Source organism: Lissotriton vulgaris, chromosome 2_1 (genome assembly GCF_964263255.1).
Source record: "Lissotriton vulgaris chromosome 2_1, aLisVul1.2, whole genome shotgun sequence".
NCBI classification, from domain to species: domain Eukaryota; kingdom Metazoa; phylum Chordata; class Amphibia; order Caudata; family Salamandridae; genus Lissotriton; species Lissotriton vulgaris.
This window is the reverse complement of record NC_141687.1, coordinates 2,003,020,866-2,003,043,193: the sequence shown is the minus strand read 5'-3', so window position 1 is coordinate 2,003,043,193 and position 22,328 is coordinate 2,003,020,866. Positions and strand designations below refer to the sequence as shown.

At 48.6% G+C, this 22,328-nt stretch overlaps 1 protein-coding gene across 4 annotated transcripts in view; it reads left to right on the top strand.

Moving 5' to 3' along the window:
• The window catches only part of EFL1 (elongation factor like GTPase 1), a 1,188,367-nt gene that overhangs the window by 729,655 nt on the left and 436,384 nt on the right, over positions 1-22,328 (top strand). For all 4 annotated transcript variants that reach the window (XM_086958226.1, XM_086958223.1, XM_086958224.1 and 1 more), the window contains exon 16: positions 998-1,129. In XM_086958226.1, coding sequence (XP_086814352.1) covers positions 998-1,129 — 132 coding nt within the window. The remainder of the gene's footprint in view (positions 1-997; positions 1,130-22,328) is intronic.

Below are 22,328 nucleotides of genomic sequence, written 5' to 3'. Positions count from 1 at the left end.
AAAACCCACCTGGCTGTGGAGGAACCACTACTTCACTACACATATGGGCCTATTTATCTCCAGCTAGTCTTTCCAAAATAGCAAAGGGCCACCCATTTAGAATCAAGAAATGTGATTTGGCAAATGCCACGGATATACATATGTTTAAAGAGTGCCCAGGGATAACAGAATTCTGGGAGAGCATAGTGGCAACTCTAGCTGACATTATAGGCATCCCAGTCCAAAACTCTCTCACCCTAATCATCTTTGCCACAACCAGTGAAGTTACAGGCCCCGCAAGGGGGTTCCTTTTTTATTCAATCTTGCTAGCTAGGAGAGAGATTTGTAGAAGATGGGAAGAGGTTACACCCCCGACTCACTCAGAATGGTTATCCTCGCTATATAAGATCTCTAAGATAGATCTGGGCAGATTACAGAACAGTAAGAGGAAAGTAATATGTGAGGGTTTGCTTAATTTTGGGGCACGGGTCTTATATTAATTATGTTTTGAATTTAAAAACGGCATCTTTGGTCCTACGATTATGCCTCATTGGATACTCTCAGACTGGGTCGGGTCCCGCCGGGCGATCAAGTTACCATGTTATACGGACCTGGACCAACAGTCATTGGTTGTCTTCCATCAGAAGAGAGTGAGATCACCCTTTTTCTAGGAAAGGGGTATGCGACTTTTTGTGGGATTGTCATATATAGGTAGGCGGGCATTGTCCCCCGGGCCCCTCCAATTCAAGTGCCTACGTCTCCTGAAACCGAGCCACAGTATGGACATCCTACTTTCTGTCCAATGCGGTCTGAGGCGGATGAGGATTAAAAAAATATATATATATTTATATATATATATATATATCTGTAACATTGGAAGGCAGTAGTAGTTGCATCTATTTACACGATTGTAATACAACCTGGAATTGTGTGCTGATTGAGTGTAAGTCTTGGTATTTAATTGATTTATAATGTCGCTCACGTTTTTTTTGTTTCTCTCTCTTTGAAATGTTCTCAGGTATTGCAGGCTTGGAAGATTATGTCTTGAAATCAGCAACACTGTCAACCTCGCTAGCTTGTCCACCTTTTATACCACTTAACTTTGAAGCGACGCCCATTGTGAGGGTTGCTGTTGAACCAAAGCATGCAAGTATGTTTAATTATTTTGTACTCTCTTCTCTTTATCTTATACTTAAAATAGTGTATTATCTCAAGAGATTTACAAAAGTATGCTTTAAAAAAAAGATATTAAACAGTGTTGAAGAAAAGAGCATCACATAGTATGTAACCTTTACTCCGCAGCTTTTAGTCCTTATAGCCTTTATTCCTCAGCCTTTACTCCACATGTGCCTTTGCTCTGCATATCTTGACTCCCCCGGTAAGTGTTTCTTAGGGGTAAGAGTTGGGTAGAGGAACAGGGGTAAGGATTAGTTTAGGGTTTTGGGTTAAGTAGAGTTAAAGGAGGTAATGGTGACTTTAAGGTCAAGGTTTCGCTAGAAGTAAAGGGCGTAAGGGTTATTTTATGATTTAGTGGTAGGTAGAGGTAAAGGGTGTAAGGATGATTTATGGGTTTGGGGTGGGAAGAGGTAAAAAGGGAAAGTGTTTGTTAGGCTAATTTTCAAAAAGTAAAAAAAATGTGCTGCAAAAATATATTTGAGGAGTGAAGACTCACGTTATAAAGGCAGTTATCATGATTTTAAATGTAACTAACATCTGATATTCCATCATTTCAATCCTGCAGTATTATAATCTGCTAGAAAGCAACACAAGCGCCACTGCTGAGAAAGGTTATTTACAAACAAGGATAAGTCTAAACGGATGTTCAGAATAAAGCATAAACAACCTGCAAAATCATTTGGCAACTGGGAATTTATTCCTCTTTCAAAAATATTTTTGTTATAAGTAACACATTGTTTTTTAGTGCATGGAAAGAACGACAGTTTTTTTGTATATATATGTACAGTGAACAACAATTACATATAGAGAACTATTTACACACTCTCAACATTCATGGCCTTCCAATCATACAAAACACATGCATACACAATAATCAGTAAAACGATGCAAACAACGACTAGATACAAAAAGGCAAAAATACATGAAAGCACGTATCGGTCATAAATCAGTCGGATGAATCCCTTGGCGTTTTTTAGAGATATTCCTAAAATCTTTTCAACTCAATTTCAGAATAACAGTACTCTTCTTAGAAAGGTTGAACACAAACTTGTTTGTAACGCAAAAGATGTAGACCAGATACGTGGGAAAGGTGGTCGACGCGTTTCGAACCCTTATGATTAATAGGGTTCTCCTCAGGACCTGTACTGGTTCTGTGGAAACAATCAGAAATGGGGTGCTTAGTGCAACGAGCTAGTTGGAACTGAGAGACACTCGCCCTGAGTCAAACCAAAGCCTACCTTTAGCAATTGAACCAGAATGACAAAATTCGAGACTGGAAAGGTCAAGGCAGAGTGGTTTCAAAGGTTTCACCGTGGTGTGCATACAGGGGCTGTGAATAAAAGAAATAAAACAAGCGCGCTTAATTTCAAACCTACAGTGCGTTTTCTAACTGTGAAGCGCGTTGGAGGGTGATTACCTGCACTGACGTCAGCGGCTGTCTTGACGTCTAGTCCATGCTTCTCGTTTTTCGCGGAGCGGGCTTGATTTTCCGCCTCTGCTTCGCTACCGAAAAAGCGGGAGAGAAGGAGGCCTGTGGTTAGGTTTGTGATGAGGCTTGCATCATCAGATCATAGCGGACATCGTATAGAACAATGTACCGGGTTTGACAACGGGTCCTTCTTCCTCGGAGTCGTGCTGCAGAATGAATCAGAACTGTAGAGCGGTTAGGACTGGTACTTCCTGGTTGATAAGACTCTCAGAGACTTATGGGACTTGTAGTTCACTGCAGAGCGAGTCTGCGTAGTTCAAGTGTTGGTTTTATAGATCTCCGACATCTCGTTTAGCCCTCGCAAGGCGGTATTGAACTTCATTATTAGTAATGCCTCACGTTGGGCTAATTTGGCATCCAAATCTCCGCCCCTAGGGTCTTTTTCAATTTTGGACAAGACTGTCCATCTTAGGTCAGATTGTTTGTTTCATATTTGTCCAGTGGTTGACTAGTGGGGTGTTTTCTACTCCTCTCCTTATCCGGGATTTGTGCTGAGTGATCCTGCTCCTTACTTCTTGTGTGGTCTTACCTATGTAAACCAAAGGACACGGGCAGACAATTGCGTAGACAACATTTTTTGTTTTACAATTTGTAAATGTGTCGTGCTTCCAATGAATGTTTTCAAATGTGAAGACAGAGTCTTCAATGGTTTCATCGCAGCATATGCACGTGCCGCATTTGTGGTGGCCTTTGGTGGGAGGTAGTCCAAAAAGGCTTTGTAGAGTAGGTGCTTTAACCGACGGGAGGGCAGCTCTTATGATGTGGTTAGCTATACTTTTTTCTTTTTTAAAAGCAAACAATGGCGGGGCTGATAGATCTTCATGCAGGTTTTTGAGTAGATGCCAGTTAGACAAAATCAGTTTTTTATATTGATTTGCTGCTGGGCAAAAGGTGGTAACGCATACCATCCTTTTGAGATCTTGTTTTACTTTCTTTTCAAGTAGAGTCTCTCTGGGAGTCCACCATGCTCTTTTGAGGGAATTTTTTAAGAGTTTTTTAGGGTATCCCCTTAATGTCAGGCGTTCTTTTAAATGGCCTGCATGTTTGAAATATTCCTCTTTGGTAGAGCAATTCCGACGGATTCTAAGGAATTGTCCGTAGGGCAAGTTCTCTTTTAGGTTTCGCGGGTGGTTGCTGGTAAAGTGTAGCGCTTTATTTCTGTCGGATGGTTTGCGAAATAAAGTTGTACTTAGACCCTGTGCTTGTGGTTGGATTTCCACGTCCAGAAATGTAATGGATTCCTTTGATGATGTGGCTGAAAATTGGATATCGACTGTTCTTGAAGCAAGCCATTCCACAAAATTGTTCAGATCTTCTTGGTTTCCTGTCCAGATTAAAAACAAGTCGTCTATATAGCGCATATAGTTGGAAATATGATGGCCATATGGATTGTTGTTATAAATGAATTTTTCTTCAAACAGTCCCATAAACATTATCGCCAGCTCTGGAGCAAAGGGACAGCCCATCGCTACCCCTTTTATTTGGAAAAAGAACTCTGAATCGAAGGTAAAAAAGTCCTTTTGCAGTGTCAAACGAGCTAGGTCAAGAATGAAATCAGTTGGGACTCTCACTGGTCGTTCTCGGTTCTCCAGAAAAAAGGTTAAGGTTTCGAGTGCTTGTTCCTGCGGAATCTGAGTGTATAAGGACACTACATCCAGTGTCACTAACAATTGATTCTCACTGTTAAAGTTGATTGACGCTATTCGGTTGAGAAACGCCGTGGTGTCTTTCAGGTGGGCTGGAATAGTATCGATGAAGGGCTTAAGGAAGAAGTCGATGTACTTCGCCACCGGTTCGAAGAGTGAGTCGTAGCCAGAAATAATCGGCCGGCCAGGTGGATTGGCCTCGTACTTATGCATTTTGGGGAGAACATAGAACACCGGGGTTCTGGGGCTTTTATTTTGTAAAAATATTAGTTCCTTAGGCCCGACAAATCCTTGGTCAAATCCTCTCTGAATTATCTCAAACATCTGAATTTTTATGTCTAGAGTGGGATCTTTGCCAATACGCCTGTAGCAGTTTTGGTCATTGAGTTGGCGGAGGACTTCATTCTTATATCTGTTGACGTCCCATACCACAATCGCTCCGCCTTTATCGGGCTGTTTGACCACAATGTTGTTGTCATTCTTTATGGTTGATATGGCATCCTTCTCTGCTTTTGTGAGATTGTATTTCACAAAGGTTTTCTTTTTTTCAAGGGCAGAAATTCCTGAGAGAACAGTTCGTTCGAATGTGATAACTTCCTTAGGGATATTTGGTCCTTTTGGGCAGAACGATGATTTCTTTTTTAGTCCTGTCACCTCTTCTATTTGAACTTCTTCAGATCCCTGAAAGAAGGTTTTCAGGCGGATTTTTCGACAAAATTCTAATGCCTCCAATTTCATTTGAACATAGTCCGTAGGGCGTGATGGAACACAATTAAGTCCTTTTGTTAAAATAGATCTTTCAGCTGGAGTAAGAGTTCTGTTAGAAAGATTGAAGATGGGGGATTTGGTTAGTTCTTGTAAAACTTCTGGCGTGTTCTCATCTCCCATGGTTGGGTAAACCGGGTTCTGCCGCGGGGTTTCGGTTGGCCGCGTCCTAAAAAAGGATGTTGATTCTGTTGTTGATATTGGCCCGGTCGGTTGTCTGTCCTATTTTGATATTGGCGGTTAGTATTGTCAGGCTCACTCCCGGATGATGAAGTTGTGTCAGAAAATGTGATGAATTTTTGGCGAGATCTTCCTTGGTTGCCCTGTAAAAATCGACGTGAGTCGGCCCGTGTGTAAAAATCCTTATTTAGGTAAGGGTAAGCGGACTCCAACGAGAAGCTCTTTTTGTCGATCTCGAATTTGTTGCTTTTCTGGGCAACGGTGACGTCTTTAAATTCTAAAATCTCTTTATCGATTTTGTCCAAAAGTGTTTTTGAATCTGAGATTAATTGGTTGTTTTCAATCTCTCTCTGGATAGTGGATATTTCTTCCAGTTCTTTAACTGAGATCCTGTTTGGCTCAGCCGTGCTGAGTAACGAGTCAAGACCCTAGGGTGTTTTGCTGTATTATAATCTGCAGCATCACCGTGAATGGGTGTAAGTAGTCTACCTTATCGACAATCCACTTTACCACTGAATTGTTACACAAATTGAACTCAAAGAACAAATGGGAATGCCATTACAAACATAATGAGTCAATTGGCTGCATTAGGGTACTGTAGAGTAGGGGTGGGCAGAATTTGCGTAGTCGTGCTACGCAAAGCTTTGCAAGAAGGTAAAAAATCTCTGCGAGCGCGCAAAAGTTCAGCGAACACGCGTAATTGCTTGGTCCGTGCGTTTGCGATGCTTTTTTCCTGTTCGTGAATGCGGTTTGCGTGCTCGGGGAGAAATATCTTGGAAACACGCATTTTGAAAGCGCGAACAAACGGATCGTAGAATTTTTGGCAATTCTGCGTTCTCCGCGGAATGCGAAATTTCCTAAATTCTGCAAGTGGAACGGAATTTACCGCCCAGGCCTACCGTAGAGGCATTCGAACATACCCAAGGTTTAATTATTCTCGAGGAAGTGCAGCAAGTCAGAGGAGCACGTACAGTTTCCACTGTTAAATAAATAATCTTCTAACAGAAGTCTACCTAGAGTAGTTGATACACCAAACTCCATGGTGTAGAGGAAGTGACATCCCACATCTTTTGACCCTTGGTCACAGGCTTTTTTTTTTCACAATCTTTATTGGTTTTTGTAATTTTACTCAGTTCATGGAATTTCGATGGTTTCACATAGTTATTTGTCATTCTTGTAATTGTTCTACATCTCTATCGTTACACATGAACATAGACATTATCATGAGTGTACCTACATTTACTCTATTATACATTATACATTATTCCAGTGCGCCAACTTTCTAACTGCCCCCTACCTCCCTCCCCTTATTTAGTGCTCAATCGCTTTCAGTACATGAGACATGGCCGGTCTTAAATTCAAGCATAATGATTAGCAAGGCTTTTACTGGATCTAGTGTCTGACTTCTTGTCACAATAGGGGGAATTATCCGGGTACTGTTGTTCATGAAGTCTGCTCATAAGATTATGGTTATGTTGCTTTAACATCGTCTGAGTGTGTTGTTCCTAAGAGTTATGTCTTAGCTGCGCGGTCTGCATCATTGTGTTGCTAGCAGAGTGGACAGTGTTCAGTTTTTCAATTTGTGTATCAAGAGCTTTAAAAGATTCCAACGTTGCGTCCTATTCCCTTGATATTGGTATTTTTCTTAATCTGTGTTCCTCCCTAAGTAGTGCATCACTTTCATCCTTTCCCCATCGGATTACATCTTCTCGTCAATCCAAAACATTTGGTGCGGAGGCAGATTTCCATCTTTTGGTTATTAAACGCTTTTCTATGAGTAGAGCCAGAGCTGCGAATTTCACTTGTACGTTTTGGTTTTTGGGTCGGTGGTGCAAGGCCAGTAGACAGCTTTCGGATGTATTCCAGTGTGTTCCCCCCTTCGTTTCATTAATAGTGTCCGTCACATGTAACCAGAAGGGTGATAGGGTCAGACATGCCCATAGCATATGACGCAGATTCGTGTCTGCAGCAACACACCTTGGGCATTTTGCCGACGCTTCCGGGTACATTTTGTGTAATTTGTGAGGTGTTAGAGAAGCTCTGTGTATTGTATACTTTCTTAGGGAATGCCAATAGGGTTTCCCATTCCTGGTCTTGGAGTATCTTGCCCAGATCTTACCCCCACTTTCCTCTTAATTGTGTAGAGGGAATTGCCGCATGTGTGCATAAGCCTCTGTATAGCAATCTTATCAGATGTCTACCATTGCCCATCAGGTATAAGGTGTGGGCAAATTCATGTGTGGGAGGCTCTGTGCCATTCAGAGATCAGTGCATCTTGACCTATCGTGTGATGTTTGCATGTATGAGAAATAGGGAGTCAGGAAGACCTTGCTCATGGACAAAATCCGCATGATTAAATAGCATCCCATCATTAAATAATGCTCCTACCGTCGTCGCACCTGTTTAATCCCATAAGTTTATACGGTGCCTCGTTAGTAGATCCCTTGGGGTACGGAGGCCCAATAGTGGGATGTTCGGGCGTAGGAAGTGATTCACTTTGCGAATGACAGGGCTAGCCTCCAGTAGGCAGACGCTATTTTTAATAGCAATGGCGCCGAAGGCGGAGTCTTGGTTCAGGGGAGCAATAGTATGGTGTGTAATGTACCTTGTGCTAGGTTATTCGGCGTGTAGCCCATTTCATGTAGATTGTGTCCAGCCAGCCAATATGTTAGCCATTGTAGTTGACCTGTGAAGTAATATGCTCGGAAATCGGGTGCTCCCATGCCACTATTATCTGTCTGTAGCTGTAGTTACGTTAATCCCACTCTTCTACGGCCTGCTCCCCATATCAGTTCTGTGGGAAGTATATTTAGGTTTGTAAAATAGTATGTTGGGACCACTATGAGTAGGTTCGTCAAATAGTATAGTACTCGCAGTAGCATGCCAATTTTTTTAAATTGCTATGCGCCCCGCTACAGAATGAGGAAGGAAGTACTGAAGGATACCTGGGAGCGTAATGAGAATATTGTTATTTGGAGAATCTGAAAGAGACACGTTAGTGATAGATTCCTTACCTTAGAATATCCCCAGGCGTCAGACTGGATCCGGAAACTTTTGCGTAGCAATACCCCTGCGCGCCGGTAGGCGTCGTCTGCGGCTCCGCGTCCGTCGTCGGCGTCGTGAGCGCCGGGATGACGTCGTCGGAGTACTTAGACGGCGCCCATGCGCGCTGACGTCAGTTCTTCTTTTTTCCGCGCCAGCTAGCGCAGATCCGGAAGAAGCTCTACCCCCAGTCACTTTTTGACTGAAAATTTTTGATCCTTTTGATCTTCTCTTTAGTCGACTTCTCGACTATCGGTGCCAGGGATGCCCAGGTTCAAGCCTTGTTCGAAGTGCGGCCGACTCATGTCGGTCACGGACCCCCATCGCCGGTGCCTGAAGTGCTCTGCCGGGCCCTGACGTTGAAGGCTAGGCGGGAGCGGTCCCGCAAGCGTCTCGAGCTGAGGCAGTCGGCCCCGCGCCGCTCCAGGTCCCGGTCCCGGTCCCAGGGGAGGTCGAGGGACAGGTCGCGAGGTCGGAGTCATCGACGTTCCGGAAGTGGACACCGATCGTCTGGTTCCAAGTCCTCAGGTAAGAGGCATGAGAGGTCGGAGCGACACCATCGATCCTCCGACCCGCCCCGACGCTCGCACGATGCGGCCGGGGACTCGGGCGACACCGCCCACGCGGCTCCGCGGGAGTCGCAAGGGTCGCCGCCTGCCCCACACCTTCGGGTCCCTGGGCACGGCGCGTCGCAGGAGGAGGTCGAGAGGTACCTCATGGCCATGAGGGCCCTCCCTCCTCAGTCGGTTCCCGTGGCACCTTCGGGCCGATCGGTTCCGTCTGGAGGTCCTTCCGGGTCGGGCGCTTCGGTCCCGGCGCCGCACGACCTCGCTGGATCCGGCTCCGGATCCGGGACCTCGCCGGTCGACCTTACGACCTCGCCGGCGCCGGCCCTTCAGGTGTCGTCCCCGGCAGCCGAGGTGGTTGCCTCCCCCAATGTTTCCTACGGTCCTACTCAGGAGTCGGAAGGGCGCCGCTGGGCGCCGATTCCGTCGGCCTTTGGAGACTTTTATCTCCACGAGGAGGCCCTGGCTGTTAATCCTGGTCTCCAGGAGCCAGGTGACGAGGAGCAATGGGAGGGGTCCGAGGACCCTCTGGCACGTGATTGCCAGTCGCAGCAGGACTGGACATATGAGCTTGGGGAGGCCAGTGGTATTGACACCTCGCCAGACACTGGATTTATGTCGCCCCCGACTGTGGCTTCGGAGGCGGGTTCTGCTTACAGCGTAGTGTTGACGAAGGCAGCTAAGGCCTTAAACCTTCAGCTCCCCGTCGCGGCCGTGAGGACTAATCTCCTCACTGAGGTCCTCAAACAGCAGGCAGGCTCCGCGGAGCCCCTCCTGCCGTTCAATGGGGCCTTGTGTGACTTTCTTCTGGGCACTTGGTCCAAGCCTGCCACAGGCCCCCCTGTGGACAGGAACGTGGCCAGACGCTACCGCCCGGCACCGGGCGACCCATGCTTTTTGTCCACCCATCCCACCCCCGAGAGTTTGGTCATCCAGGCCTCAAACTCCCAAACCGCATTCCCGTCGGCCCCGCCCGACAGGGAATCCAAGAGATATGAACAGTTCGGGAAGAAGGTTTTCTAGTCTGTGAGCTTAGGGCTGCGGTCTGTGAACACCGCCTGTCTCTTGGGCCGCTACACCCACACCCTGTGAGACACGGTTGCGGAGGTGCTGCCTAGATGCCCGGAGGAGGTCCAGGCTAAACTCAGCCAAGCCCTGGCGGACAGCCGAGATGCAGCACGCTTTTCTATCCGGTGTGGGCTGGATACTACGGACTCACTGATAGGGCGATGGCAACGACGGTGGCGGTTTGACGCCACGCCTGGTTGAGGTCCGCCAACTTCTCGGCCGATGTCCAGGCCACCCTCCTGGACATGCCGTTTGATGGCCGTCGCCTCTTCGGCGACAAGGCAGACCATGCGCTGGAACGTTTCAAGGACTCCAGGGCTACGGCCAAGTCCTTGGGCCTTACGGCCCCACGCCAGCAATCGGGTGCCTTTCGCTCCTTTCGTGGCCACGGAAGGGGCGCCCCACCACGGACCGTCAGCCACGCGCCGCAGAATGTTCAACAACGCGGTGGCGGACGTGGGAACCGCCGTGGCGGTGGTCGGGGCCAGCGGCGAGGCCAGTCCACACCTCCCTCAGCAGCCCCTGCCTCAAAACCTTCCTAGTCCGAGTTTTCAGGCCCATGTGACGCCTGTGGGAGGCAGGGTTCGCCATCACCTCTCCCACTGGCATACAGTCACTTCGGACAGGTGGGTGCTGCAGATTGTCCGAAGGGGCTTCTCCCTCCCCTTCGAGTCATCCCCTCCATCCATGCCACCTCAATACCACCGTGTGTCGGGGGATCACTTGCAACTTCTGCAAGAGGAGGTTTCGGCCCTCTTGGCCAAGAGGGCCATCGAGCGCGTTCCTGGGCCAGAAGTAGGACGTGGTTGTTACTCCCACTACTTTCTGGTGCCCAAGAAGGGCAAAGGGGGCCTACGCCCTATCTTGGATCTGCGGAACGTCAACGGCTTCCTCCGGACGGAGAAGTTCAAGATGCTCACTTTGGCTCAGGTCCTGGCTGCCCTGGACCCAGGAGACTGGATGGTAGCGTTGGACTTGCAGGACGCCTATTTCCACATCCCCGTCCTGCCGGCCCACCAGCGTTACCTGCGGTTCACGGTAGGCCAAGAGCACTTTCAGTTTACCGTGCTCCCCTTCGGCCTTACCAGCGCCCCACGGGTGTTCACGAAGGTGATGGCGGTGGTCGCAGCCCATCTGCGCAGGCAGGGGGTATCAGTCTTCCCCTACCTCGACGACTGGTTGTTGAAGGCGGGCTCGCCCCAGACAGTCGTCAGCCACCTCCAGACTACGGCCGACCTCCTGCACTTGCTGGGGTTCTCCATCAATGTGCCGAAGTCACACCTGTGTCCCTCTCAGAAGCTCCTCTTCATCGGAGCGGTTCTCGACTCGGCGCAGTTTCGGGTTTACCCACCCGAGCAGCGGGTTCGGGATATTCAGGCTCTGGTTCCCATCTTCCAGCCGTTATCCCGGGTCTCGGTCAGGTTGACGCTGCGGCTTCTGGGACTGATGGCCTCCTGCATCCTTCTGGTGCGTCACGCCAGGTGGCGGATGCGGGCTCTGCAGTGGGACCTGAAGTTTCAGTGGGCCCAGCATCAGGGCAACCTGTCCGATCATGTCCTGATCTCAGAGGGCACTGCGAGACAACTGCAGTGGTGGCTCACGGACCGCGACTGGGTCAGTGGCAGACCCCTCTCCCTACCCCAACCGGAGCACGTAGTTGTGACGGACGCGTCCCTCCAGGGCTGGGGAGGCCACATGGGAGAGGCGGAGATCAGAGGCCTCTGGTCTCCGGCGGAGTCCCGGCTCCATGTCAACCTTCTGGAGCTGCGGGCGATTCGTCTAGCACTGAAGGCATTCCTCCCCTCTGTCCGGGGGAGCGTAGTGTAAGTGTTCACCGACAACACCACCGCCATGTGGTACTGCAACAAGCAAGGCGGGGTGGGGTCGTGGACCCTCTGCCAGGAGGCTCTGCGCCTCTGGCAGTGGCTGGAACATCAGGGCGTGACCCTGGTGGTTCAACACCTGGCAGGCTCTCTGAATGCCAGGGCGGACGAACTCAGCCGCAGGTGCATGATGGATCACGAATGGCGTCTGAACTCGGATGTGGCGCAAGGTCTCTTTCAGCAGTGGGGAGAGCCTTGGTTAGATCTATTCGCCACAGAAGAGAACGCGCAATGTCATCAGTTCTGCGCGTTGGAATTTCCAAGGCGGCACTCGCTCGGAGACGCTTTTCGTCGCGAGTCGAGCTGCGGTCTGTTGTACGCCTTTCCGCCTATACCACTTCTGCCCAGAGTGCTGAAGAAGATCAGGCGCGACCGGGCCCAGGTTATCCTTGTGGCTCCGGACTGGGCACGAAGATACTGGTATCCCGAGCTACTCAGCATGTCAGTCGATCCCCCGATTCGTCTGCCTCTTCGGGAGGACCTTCTGTCGCAGCAGCAGGGGACGGTCCTGCACCCGAACCTGTCCAGTCTCCACCTACAAGCTTGGAGATTGAGCGGCGGCAGTTGAGGCCATTTGACTTGCCTCCTGAAGTCTGTGATATCATTCTGGCAGCCAGGCGTCCCTCCACAAAGTCGGTATACGCCTGCCGGTGGAACAGATTTGTGGCATGGTGCACAGCAAAGGCTGTGGATCCTCTCTCGGCACCCCTTTCGGAAGTGCTGCTCTTTCTTCTTTCCCTTGCCCAGCAGGGCTCTGCTCTGGGCACTCTTAAAGGGTACCTTTCTGCTCTATCAGCCTTCTTGAGGCAACCAGATCAGCCTTCTTTATTCAAGTCCCCTATTGTAAGTAGATTTCTGAAGGGCATCACGCACATGTTCCCTCCTGTTCCCTTCGTGATGCCCCAGTGGGACTTGAATCTGGTTCTCACTTATCTGATGTGTGCTCCCTTTGAGCCACTGCATAACTGTCCTCTTCGTCTCCTTACTCTGAAGACTGCCTTCCTGGTTGCCATCACCTCTGCCAGGAGAGTGAGTGAGCTCCAGGCTCTTTCTTCTTCTCCACCTTTCCTGTCTGTTCATCCTGACAAGGTGGTGTTACGTACACGACCTTCCTTTCTGCCCAAGGTTATCACGGCCTTCCACATCGGGCAGCCCATTACCTTGCCCACTTTCTTTCCGCCTCCGCATCCCTCGAAAGAGGAAGAGAGGCTCCACCGCCTGGATCCAAAACGTGCGCTCTCCTACTACCTAGATCGCACTCGCCAATTCCAGGTGGATGACCAACTCTTCGTTGGTTACGTGGGCGCGAAGAAGGGTAAGGCTGTGCACAAGAGGACCATCTCTAGGTGGATCATCTTGTGTATTCAAGCATGTTACTCCATGGCGAGGAAGGAGCCCCCGGCTGGATTGCGGGCTCACTCCACTCGGGCCACGGCAACGACAACTGCCCTGGGCCGAGGTGTCCCCCTGCAGGACATCTGTCAGGCAGCCACGTGGGCCTCGCTGCACACGTTCGCAAGACACTACTGCCTGGACAGTCAAGTCCGGAGGGATGGCTTCTTTGGTCGTTCCGTCCTCCAGGACTTTCTGGTGTGATATTGGTTCGCAGACCCACCACCGGGGTTAGTATTGCTGGGGTATCTATTCTAAGGTAAGGAATCTATCACTAACGTGTCTCTTTCAGATGCACAAGTTACTACTTGTGTAACGATACATCTGTAAGAGACATTAGTTAGTGATAGATTCCTTACCGACCCACCCATCCTCCCCGTTCTGCGAACCGATATCTAGGGTTAAGGTCATCCCCTTTCAGGGCCCTAGTTTCATAGCACCAGTGTTAGTTCTATCATGGCTCTGCGTATCTGGCGCGGAAAAGCTGTGTGTCAGAACTGACGTCAGCGCGCATGGGCGCCGTCTAAGTACTCCGACGACGTCATCCCGGCGCTCACGACGCCGACGACGGACGCGGAGCCGCAGACGACGCCTACCGGCGCGCAGGGGTATTGCTACGCAAAAGTTTCCGGATCCAGTCTGACGCCTGGGGATATTCTAAGGTAAGGAATCTATCACTAACTAATGTCTCTTACAGATATATCCTTACACAAGTAGTAACTTGTGCTTACCTTCTAGTAGATCTTGAGGTGTTCTATATATTTGGATCCCTAGGTTTTTAAAAGTGGTGGGCGGGGTATGGAGCTTCAGGCCTCCAAATGCCACTGGTGTGGGTCTCATTTAAAAAGGAAGGTATGTGATTTGGTCGCATTGATAATGAATCCTGAGTTCTGTTAGATGAGTGTGAAGGTTTTGGCTATTGGGTGTAAATCCTCATGTAGGTTCTTAATATATAGAATTATATTGTCTGTGTATAGGAACAATGCAGGTGTTACTGTACCCAATCTGATACCCCATTCTGCTGCCTCTTGACGTAGTCTTAGTGGTACTGCTTCCAGTGCTAGTACAAATAGTATCAGGGATAAAGGGAACCTCTGCCTTGTGCCTCTACGTTCTGGGTAGACATGAAATATAGGTTTCCCCTGTATGTGCTCTCGCCGTTGGTAATGTATATAACAGTTTCACCCATTGTAGGTTATTTAGGGGGGATACCAAATTTACTAATGGCTCATAGAATGTTCTCCTAGCCAAGGGTGTCAAATGCTTGACGAAGGTCAAGGAAATGCATCTGGCTCCTCTAAGTTCAGTAGGGGTTGCGTCCATAACATGATATAATCGTCTGTTTAAGGATGTATTACAGCCCGGCACGAAGCCGCACTGCTCCGAGTGCACCTGTTGTGGCAGTAATGGGAGTAATCAGCGGGCAAGCACCTTACTTAGTATTTCATATTCAGTGTTTATGAATAACAGTGGGCTGTATCCTGTAATATTTTTAGGGTACCTACCTTGTTTTTGGGAGTGAGGTCACCAAGATCTGCATCGTAGTGGAAGGCAGGTTGCCCTTGTGTAGTGCTGTTTGGTATAGTTGTTCCAGATGTGGGACTATTTGGGCTGAGAAGATAGCGTACAATTAGGCTGGAAGGCCATGAAGTCCTGGTGTCTTATTGTGTGGGAGTTCCTTAATAGCTTATTTAATCTCTGCTTTGGTGATTGGGGCTGTTAATGTTTTCTAGTCTGCCGTTGTAAACTGCGGGTTGTTGAGGTTGTCTAAGAAATCATCTGGTTCTGTATGGTCTATTGAAGGAGGGGCATTGTATAGTGACTTACAGTAGTCACACAAGGCAGAGTTAATCTCTTTCTGAGTGGTGACCACGACCATGGTGCAGTGTTGATTTCAAGAATAGGGGTTGATGTTGGGGCATTTCGTATTATTTGTGCTAGAAGGGTGCCTGCTCTATCAGCTTCTGTGTGAAGTTTCTGGGTATATGACTGATTATCTATATTGCGAAGACGCTTGAGTAATTCCGCGTAGGCAATGTGCGCCTCTTGCAATTGCTTTCTCAGGGTCATTTATGGCTGCTGTTTCTAGTGCCCCTAATTTGTCTTCTATCCCTTTCAGTTCATTATGTACCGTTTGGCATGCTCCTACTACTGCGATAATGGGTGTGCTTCTAATGACGTTTTTGAATGCTTCCCATTCAATTAGATGTGAGGAGGTTGTATTTATGTTCTACGTGAAGTAATTATTTATGGTAGTAGCTATGGTGTCCTGGAATATTGCATCTTCCAGTGTCCGAGAATTTAATCTCCATGTGGGGACCGGTGCCGGGATGTGTCCTGCGCCGATGTAAGCTCCAAGGGGTTGCGGTCTGATAGTATTTTCCCACGATAGTTAGTATGTGTGACCTGTGTTATGAGGTTGTTAGAGCAGACTATTTGGTCCAGTCTAGTATGTAACATGCGTGGTGGGGAGTAATACGAATATTCCTGCAGGCCCCTGTTCTTAGTACACCATGCATCCAGAAGTGCCTATCCTTGTGCCCACACACGAAGGGCTTAGGCTTGCCGAATAGCCATTGTGGCTAGAGTAAGGGGTGTAAGCATTCTACATCTAGCACTGGGTTGTAATCTCCCCACATCACCAAGGTTCCCTCTAATTTTTTTTCTGTGTGTGCGGCAGTATAAGGTCTCTGTGCGGTGCAACCAAGGCTATGTGCGGCAAGAACCCAACCGTGTGTGTGGGTGCAGCGACAAATATCAGTGGAAATATCACTCCAACATTTGTTTAGTAAAGTGAAAGGACTGTATTTCTACACATAGAGCACCACATTAAGGGTCTTAGGGCAGGTTTGCAACATACAACAAACATATAATAAGGCATTTATTAAGCAGACAGCTACCCCAACGGGGTGTCCCGGCGCTATAGTAGACAAAAAGTGGGGCAGATGCCGGTGGAACAGCTAATCATGACGGCTAACTATCCAGGTTTTGAGGGATTTGCGGAACTCATGTTCTGACTGAATCAAGCGTACATGAAGGGGTAGCTTGTTCCAACATTGCGTGGTTCCTACCTCGAAGGTTTTACCTTCTGATCTGGCTTTTGAGAACTGAGGGGTGCCAAGCAGAAGGTGATTATTGGACCGTAAAGGTCTGGATTGACAATAAGGACAGAGTCTCCTCCTAAGGTAGATTGGCCCTTGTCCTTTGCTTGCCCGGAAAGCGAATGTCAGAGCCTTGAATTCTATTCATTCAGCGATAGGTAGCAAGTGTAGAAGACGTAAATGCGGGGAGATATGGTGTCGTAGTGGGATACCTCAGACTAAGCGGGCCTCAGCGTTTTGTTCGGTCTGAAGTCTGCGGAGCAAACCTAATAAAAGACCCATGTATAAGCCGTTCGCGTAATCTAGGTGGGAAGTTATCAGCGCGTGGATCACAGTTTTACGGGTTGCATTGGGCAGATAGTTAATACATTTCCTGGTGATTTTAATTTTGCCAAAGCAGGCGGCAGCCACTGTTTGAACCTGCATGGCAGGGGACAGATGTTTGTCCCACCTAACGCCCAAATTCCTAACTGAGTCCATGGGTACCGGAGCGAGGCCTAGTTCCTTTGGCCACCACAGATTAGAAGCGAGGGGAGAGGGTTGGTTGAAGAATAAGATCTTGGTCTTCTCTGCATTGAGTTTCAAGAAATTGCGGTCCATCCAGGCCGCAATATTCTTGAGGCACTCTTTAAGTGGATCAAAAGTGGTGACAGACACAACTTTAACGGTTAACAGATGCTGAGCATCATCAGCATATGATATCATTTTGATCCCAGAAGTAGAGATCAATTCAGCCAATGGGGTTAAATAAACATTAAAAAGCAGCTGGCTCAGGGCAGAGGATCTGCGGCACACCCCATTTGAGTGGTTTGTCTGAAGAAGTGAACGGATGGGTCTGGACCTGTTGTTTGCGGTCAGTTAGAAAAGACCATATCTAGTTGAGCATTGTACCCTGAACGCCAATGGTGTCAAGACGATTCAAAAGGATGGGATGGGCGACGGTGCCAAATGCTGCAGACAAATCTAACAGCACTAACACCGCCTTAGAACCTCCATCAACCGCCCAGCGCATTGAGTCCGCCATTTCAATCAGGGCTGATTCCGTACTATAACCGGGACGAAAGCCGGATTGAGAATCATGGAGGAGGCTGTTGTTCTCAATAAAACCGGCCAGTTGCTGATAGACCAATTTCTCAGAGATCTTTGCTGGAGCGGGTAAAAGTGAAATGGGTCTATAGTTGCAAGTGGGTTCTGGGTCTGCATTGGCTTTTTTTAGAATGGGCAAAAGAAAGGCGTGTTCCACGTAGTCGGGTAGAGGCCCAGTCTAAGCGAAAGGTTCCTGATGGAATTTAGATGGGGATTGAGGAAATCAGCAAGGGCGTTATATTGTTTGGCTGGCCAAGGGTCACTTAGGGAACCGGATTTACACTTCTGCAATTCGAGGAGTGAGGCTTCCTCTGGAATTTCGGCAAACTCAGAGAGCACAGTTCTAGGGGCCAGCTTCAAATAGTGGTCCTCTGAGGTCAGAGATACTTCAAGAGGCTCAGGGAAGGAAGCATAGATCAATGCGATTTTGTCCTCAAAGAACTCAGAAAGTTTGTTGCATAGAATCTGTGAGGGCGGGTGGGTTGTGAGTAAGTGACATAGGGTTGGTGAAAGACTTAACAATTTTAAAAATCTCACTAGAAGAGTTTTTAGCATTTTCAATTCTGTCGGCTAAAAAATCTCTTTTATGTTCCATAAGGAGTCTGCTGTATTCTTTAAGAGCCGAATGATGGCCTAGCTTACTTTACGCAGAATAGGTAAGTCTCCAGCTACGTTCAAGTTTTGTACAATCTGACTTATTTTGTCTGAGCTCCTCCGAATACCAAGGTGCAGAAGGGGATGATCTATGAGACTTTACTGCTTTTAATAGGGCCAGGGAATCAAGCTCACCACCTATCCATCTATTCAAGTTAGAGATGCTGACTCCAAGATCGTTGGAGGGAGTGGTCTTGGAGTCCTCAGGTGTTGCGTTAGAGAATCAGCAGTAACTTTCCTCCAATTCCTACTAAACTCTTTAGGGATGGAAGTGGCTTTCTCTGAGCTAATCAGCTGGAGTTTTAAAGGGAACAAAAAGTGATCTGACCATATCACTGGGAGAGGGGCAGAAACTGTAATATCGGAAAGATTGGAACAGATAAGGTCCAACGTGTGGCCTGCCTTATGAGTAGGATGGGTGACATATTGTGTTAGGTTACAATCGGCTAATGTGGAAATAAAGTTTAAACTGTGCGGGCAGGAGATATCATCCACATGTAGATTCAAATCGCCTATCATTGCAAAATTAGAGTAGCGTCACTTATCAAATGGGAATGATAAATTCTTGAGAGGTGTCTGTGTTATTCAAGATTGCACCAAAATGGAATCTGTGAAAATGCATTGTTGTGTCCTGTCCTTAACCAACCACAGAACATTCCTTCTAGGAGTTTTATCTCCTGCTGCATTTCTTGCATGCCTTTTGCAGCCCTCCAACCACCACACATCAGGCTTAGACAAACACATTTTAGTTTGGTGGTCATCAACACCACACTGAAATGCAAAGTCACTCATTTATAAATCCTCCACCGATGTCAAGCCCAGTACCAGCTGGTAATTAGCACCACTTACAGAAAGCTGGCACCGCGCGGTCAGCCCTGCATGCGCAGACTTGGGGGTTGGATCAGTTACATTTGGGCTGGCTTTAGGGGCTACAGAGTAACAACTTCACCCATAGTGAGCTGGCGCAGCATTCAGCTTCACTGACCTCACGCCAACGAATCAGTGTCTGCTTGATTTACCCTGCGCCCAATGTCCGATAGATTGATACCGGTTACGCACCTAGCTATAGGCACCCTGCCGCCTGCTGTGCGGGCGTGTGGTACGACAGTCAGTTTACATTTGGCAGTGGTAACCGCACATTGTTGTGCTGACCCGCGCGGCCTTAATATGCCTATGGCCGCCTGCAACCCGACCCAGACTGCGGTTGCCACAGGAGTGGTGCTACTTCATGTTTAGCAGACAGCCTGCATGCACGAGTCGTTGCGTCCTGGACCGTGGCATCTGCCCACAGCCTGGCCTGCGCAGTTGCTGGCATCTACAAAAGTCACAGGTGAGATCCCTGTGAGCAACTAGCTTTGAGTTCAGTATGTAGATAGTAAACCCAGCCCACCCATACGCATACCAGACATGGTTTTAAGGCAGCCTAAGGATGTCGGCCGTAACTCAGGGTGTGCACACCGAGGACCGTGCTAAAACTATCCTAGCCTTCTGGTATTTAAATAAACAAAGCTCACGTATGAATGTTTTTTCCTGTACAGTCTGCCATGCCAGTCACTTGCAGGCCCTTGGTTGACAGTTGGAAACTCAGAAAGTGTAGCGCAGCCCAGGATGGCTATATGAAATAATTTAATTAAAATCTTACCTGCTCATTTCCTCAGTCCCCGGCAGCCTCTCATACAGGTTAATTTTGCTGAATGTTGTTCAGTTGTTGACTGAACAACCGTTCACCACGTTTCCTGTTTCAATTGTGTGACACAGTTAAAATGTACTGGCACCAGGGTCACCATCATGGCCTGAGTGACAGCGAGATGAGACTTAGAGCTAGCCAGTGCAGTTTACATTAGGACTCTGACACAATGTAGCCCCTGGAACACACAGGCAGCACCCCTTCTCTACTAACACAGACCAAAGGCTTCATGTACTACCTATAACGGAGCACCGTACAATCTGAGGCCAGTTTTGAAAGGCCAGGCCCGGCCTCTCTCCTGCAATAATCAGCAAAGCAACGCCAATGACCCCTAGCCCCATCTCAACCTGGCTGGAGTCTTGCTTGGCACAGGTGTGCTGAACACTGCGGATGTGAATGTGGTTAAGATGGACTGCGAAGGAGTAGGTTGGTTCTGGTGGATATGAATGGAGTTCGTTCTATTGGCTGTGTGGTGTTTGAATGAACTGGGTGGGGCAGGTTCGTTCATATTGGGAATGGGGTTCTAGTGTACCGGGTAGAGAAAGGCTGTTTTTGCTCTCAAGAAAGTGTCACTCATAGTCATTGAAATGCACTCATAATTGCACCGGAATTTTGAAAATGTCACACTTAGCAATCTGAAACCCTGGTAGCTATGTGTAGTCCCTTTTCTGTTCGTGTGAAATTTCCCGGTTTTTGGCTTTAAAATTCTGGGCACCCTATCTATCATCAAAAGGCACGCAGCAAGCCTATCAGCACGACGACAAGTCCTGCTCCGACTGCCGGGCCCTGACGTCCAAAGCTAGACGGGAGCGGTCCCGCAAGCGACTCGAGCTCCGGCAGTCAGCCCTGCGCCGCTCGAGGTCCCGGTCAGAAAGGAGGTCAAGTCAAGTCAAGTCAAAGAATTTATATAGCGCACTACATACCCAGAGGGTCTCAAGGCGCTTAGGGAGGGAAGGAGGATTACTTGTCAAATATCCACGTTTTAAGTTGCTTTCTGAATGCTAGGTGGTTCTGGGTAAGGCGAAGGTAAGTGGGGAGTGAGTTCCATGTTTTAGCTGCCAGGTATGAGAAGGATCTACCTCCCATGGTGGTCTTGTTGATGCGAGGTACAGTGGCGAGGGCTTGGCTGGAAGAGCGTAGTTGGCGGGAGGGGGTGTAGAAGGACAGTCGTGAGTTGAGGCATTCTGGTCCGATATCGTAGAGTGATTTGTGTGCGTGGGTTAGAAGTCGGAAAGTGATCCTCTTATTGACGGGTAGCCAGTGGAGGTTTTTCAGGTGACCAGAGATGTGTTCGTTACGCGGGATGTCTAATATGATCCTGGCTGAGGCGTTTTGGATTCGTTGGAGTTTTTTCTGGAGTTTAGCGGTAGTACCTGCGTAGAGGGTGTTTCCGTAGTCCAGTCGGCTCGTGACCAGAGCATGGGTGACTGTTTTTCTTGTTTCGGTGGGGATCCAGCGAAATGTTTTTTTGAGCATGCGGAGAATGTTGAAGGAGGATGAGGAGACAGCGCTGACTTGTCTGTTCATTGAAAGTGAAGAATCCAGGATAACGCCTAGGTTCCGTGCGTGGTCAGTCGGGATGGGTGCTTTTCCAAGGGCTTCCGGCCACCAAGAGTCGTCCCATGCAGAGGGGGATGTACCTAAGATGAGGACTTCTGTTTTATCTGAGTTCAGTTTCAGACGGCTATGTTTCATCCATTCGGCAACTTCTTTCATTCCTTCGTGTAGGTTGGTTTTGGCGGTGCTGGGGTCATTGGTGAGAGAAAGGATCAGTTGAGTGTCATCCGCGTAAGAGATGATGTTGAGGTTGTGTTGGCGGGCGATGGCCGCGAGGGGGCTCATGTATACGTTGAAGAGGGTGGGACTGAGTGAGGATCCTTGTGGTACGCCACAGATGACTTCACTGGCCTCGGACTTGAATGGTGGAAGGCGGACTCTCTGGGTTCTTCCGGTGAGGAACGAGGTGATCCATTCAAGTGCTTTTCCTTGGATTCCGATGTTTCTGAGGCGTTGTAAAAGGGTGCTGTGGCAGACTGTGTCGAAGGCTGCAGAGAGGTCGAGGAGGATGAGGGCGACTGTGTCTCCATTGTCCAGTAGAGTTCGAATGTCGTCTGTTGCTGCGATGAGGGCGGTCTCAGTACTGTGTTTTGCTCGGAAGCCAGACTGTGAGGAGTCGAGGGATTTGTTGGCTTCGAGGAAGGCGGCGAGCTGGTTGTTGACAGCTTTCTCGATGACTTTGGCAGGGAAAGGAAGGAGCGAGATGGGGCGGTAATTTTTGAGTTCGGTGGGGTCCGCTGTGGGTTTTTTCAGAAGGGCGGTGAGTTCAGCGTGTTTCCAGCTTTCCGGGAGGGTGGCGGAGTTGAAGGAGCAGTTGATGACGTCTCGGAGGTGCGGTGCTATGACGGAGTCTGCTTTGTTGAAGATGTGGTGAGGACATGGGTCTGTGGGGGATCCTGAGTGGATGGAGTTCATCAGGCCGATGGTGTCCTCAGTGGAGATTGGGTTCCAATCGTAAAGGGTGTTCAAGGGGGGAGAATGTTCAGCATATGGTTGGGTGGGTTGGTCTCCGGGTTGGTTGTCGAAGCTGTTGTGGATGTCTGCAATTTTGTTGTGG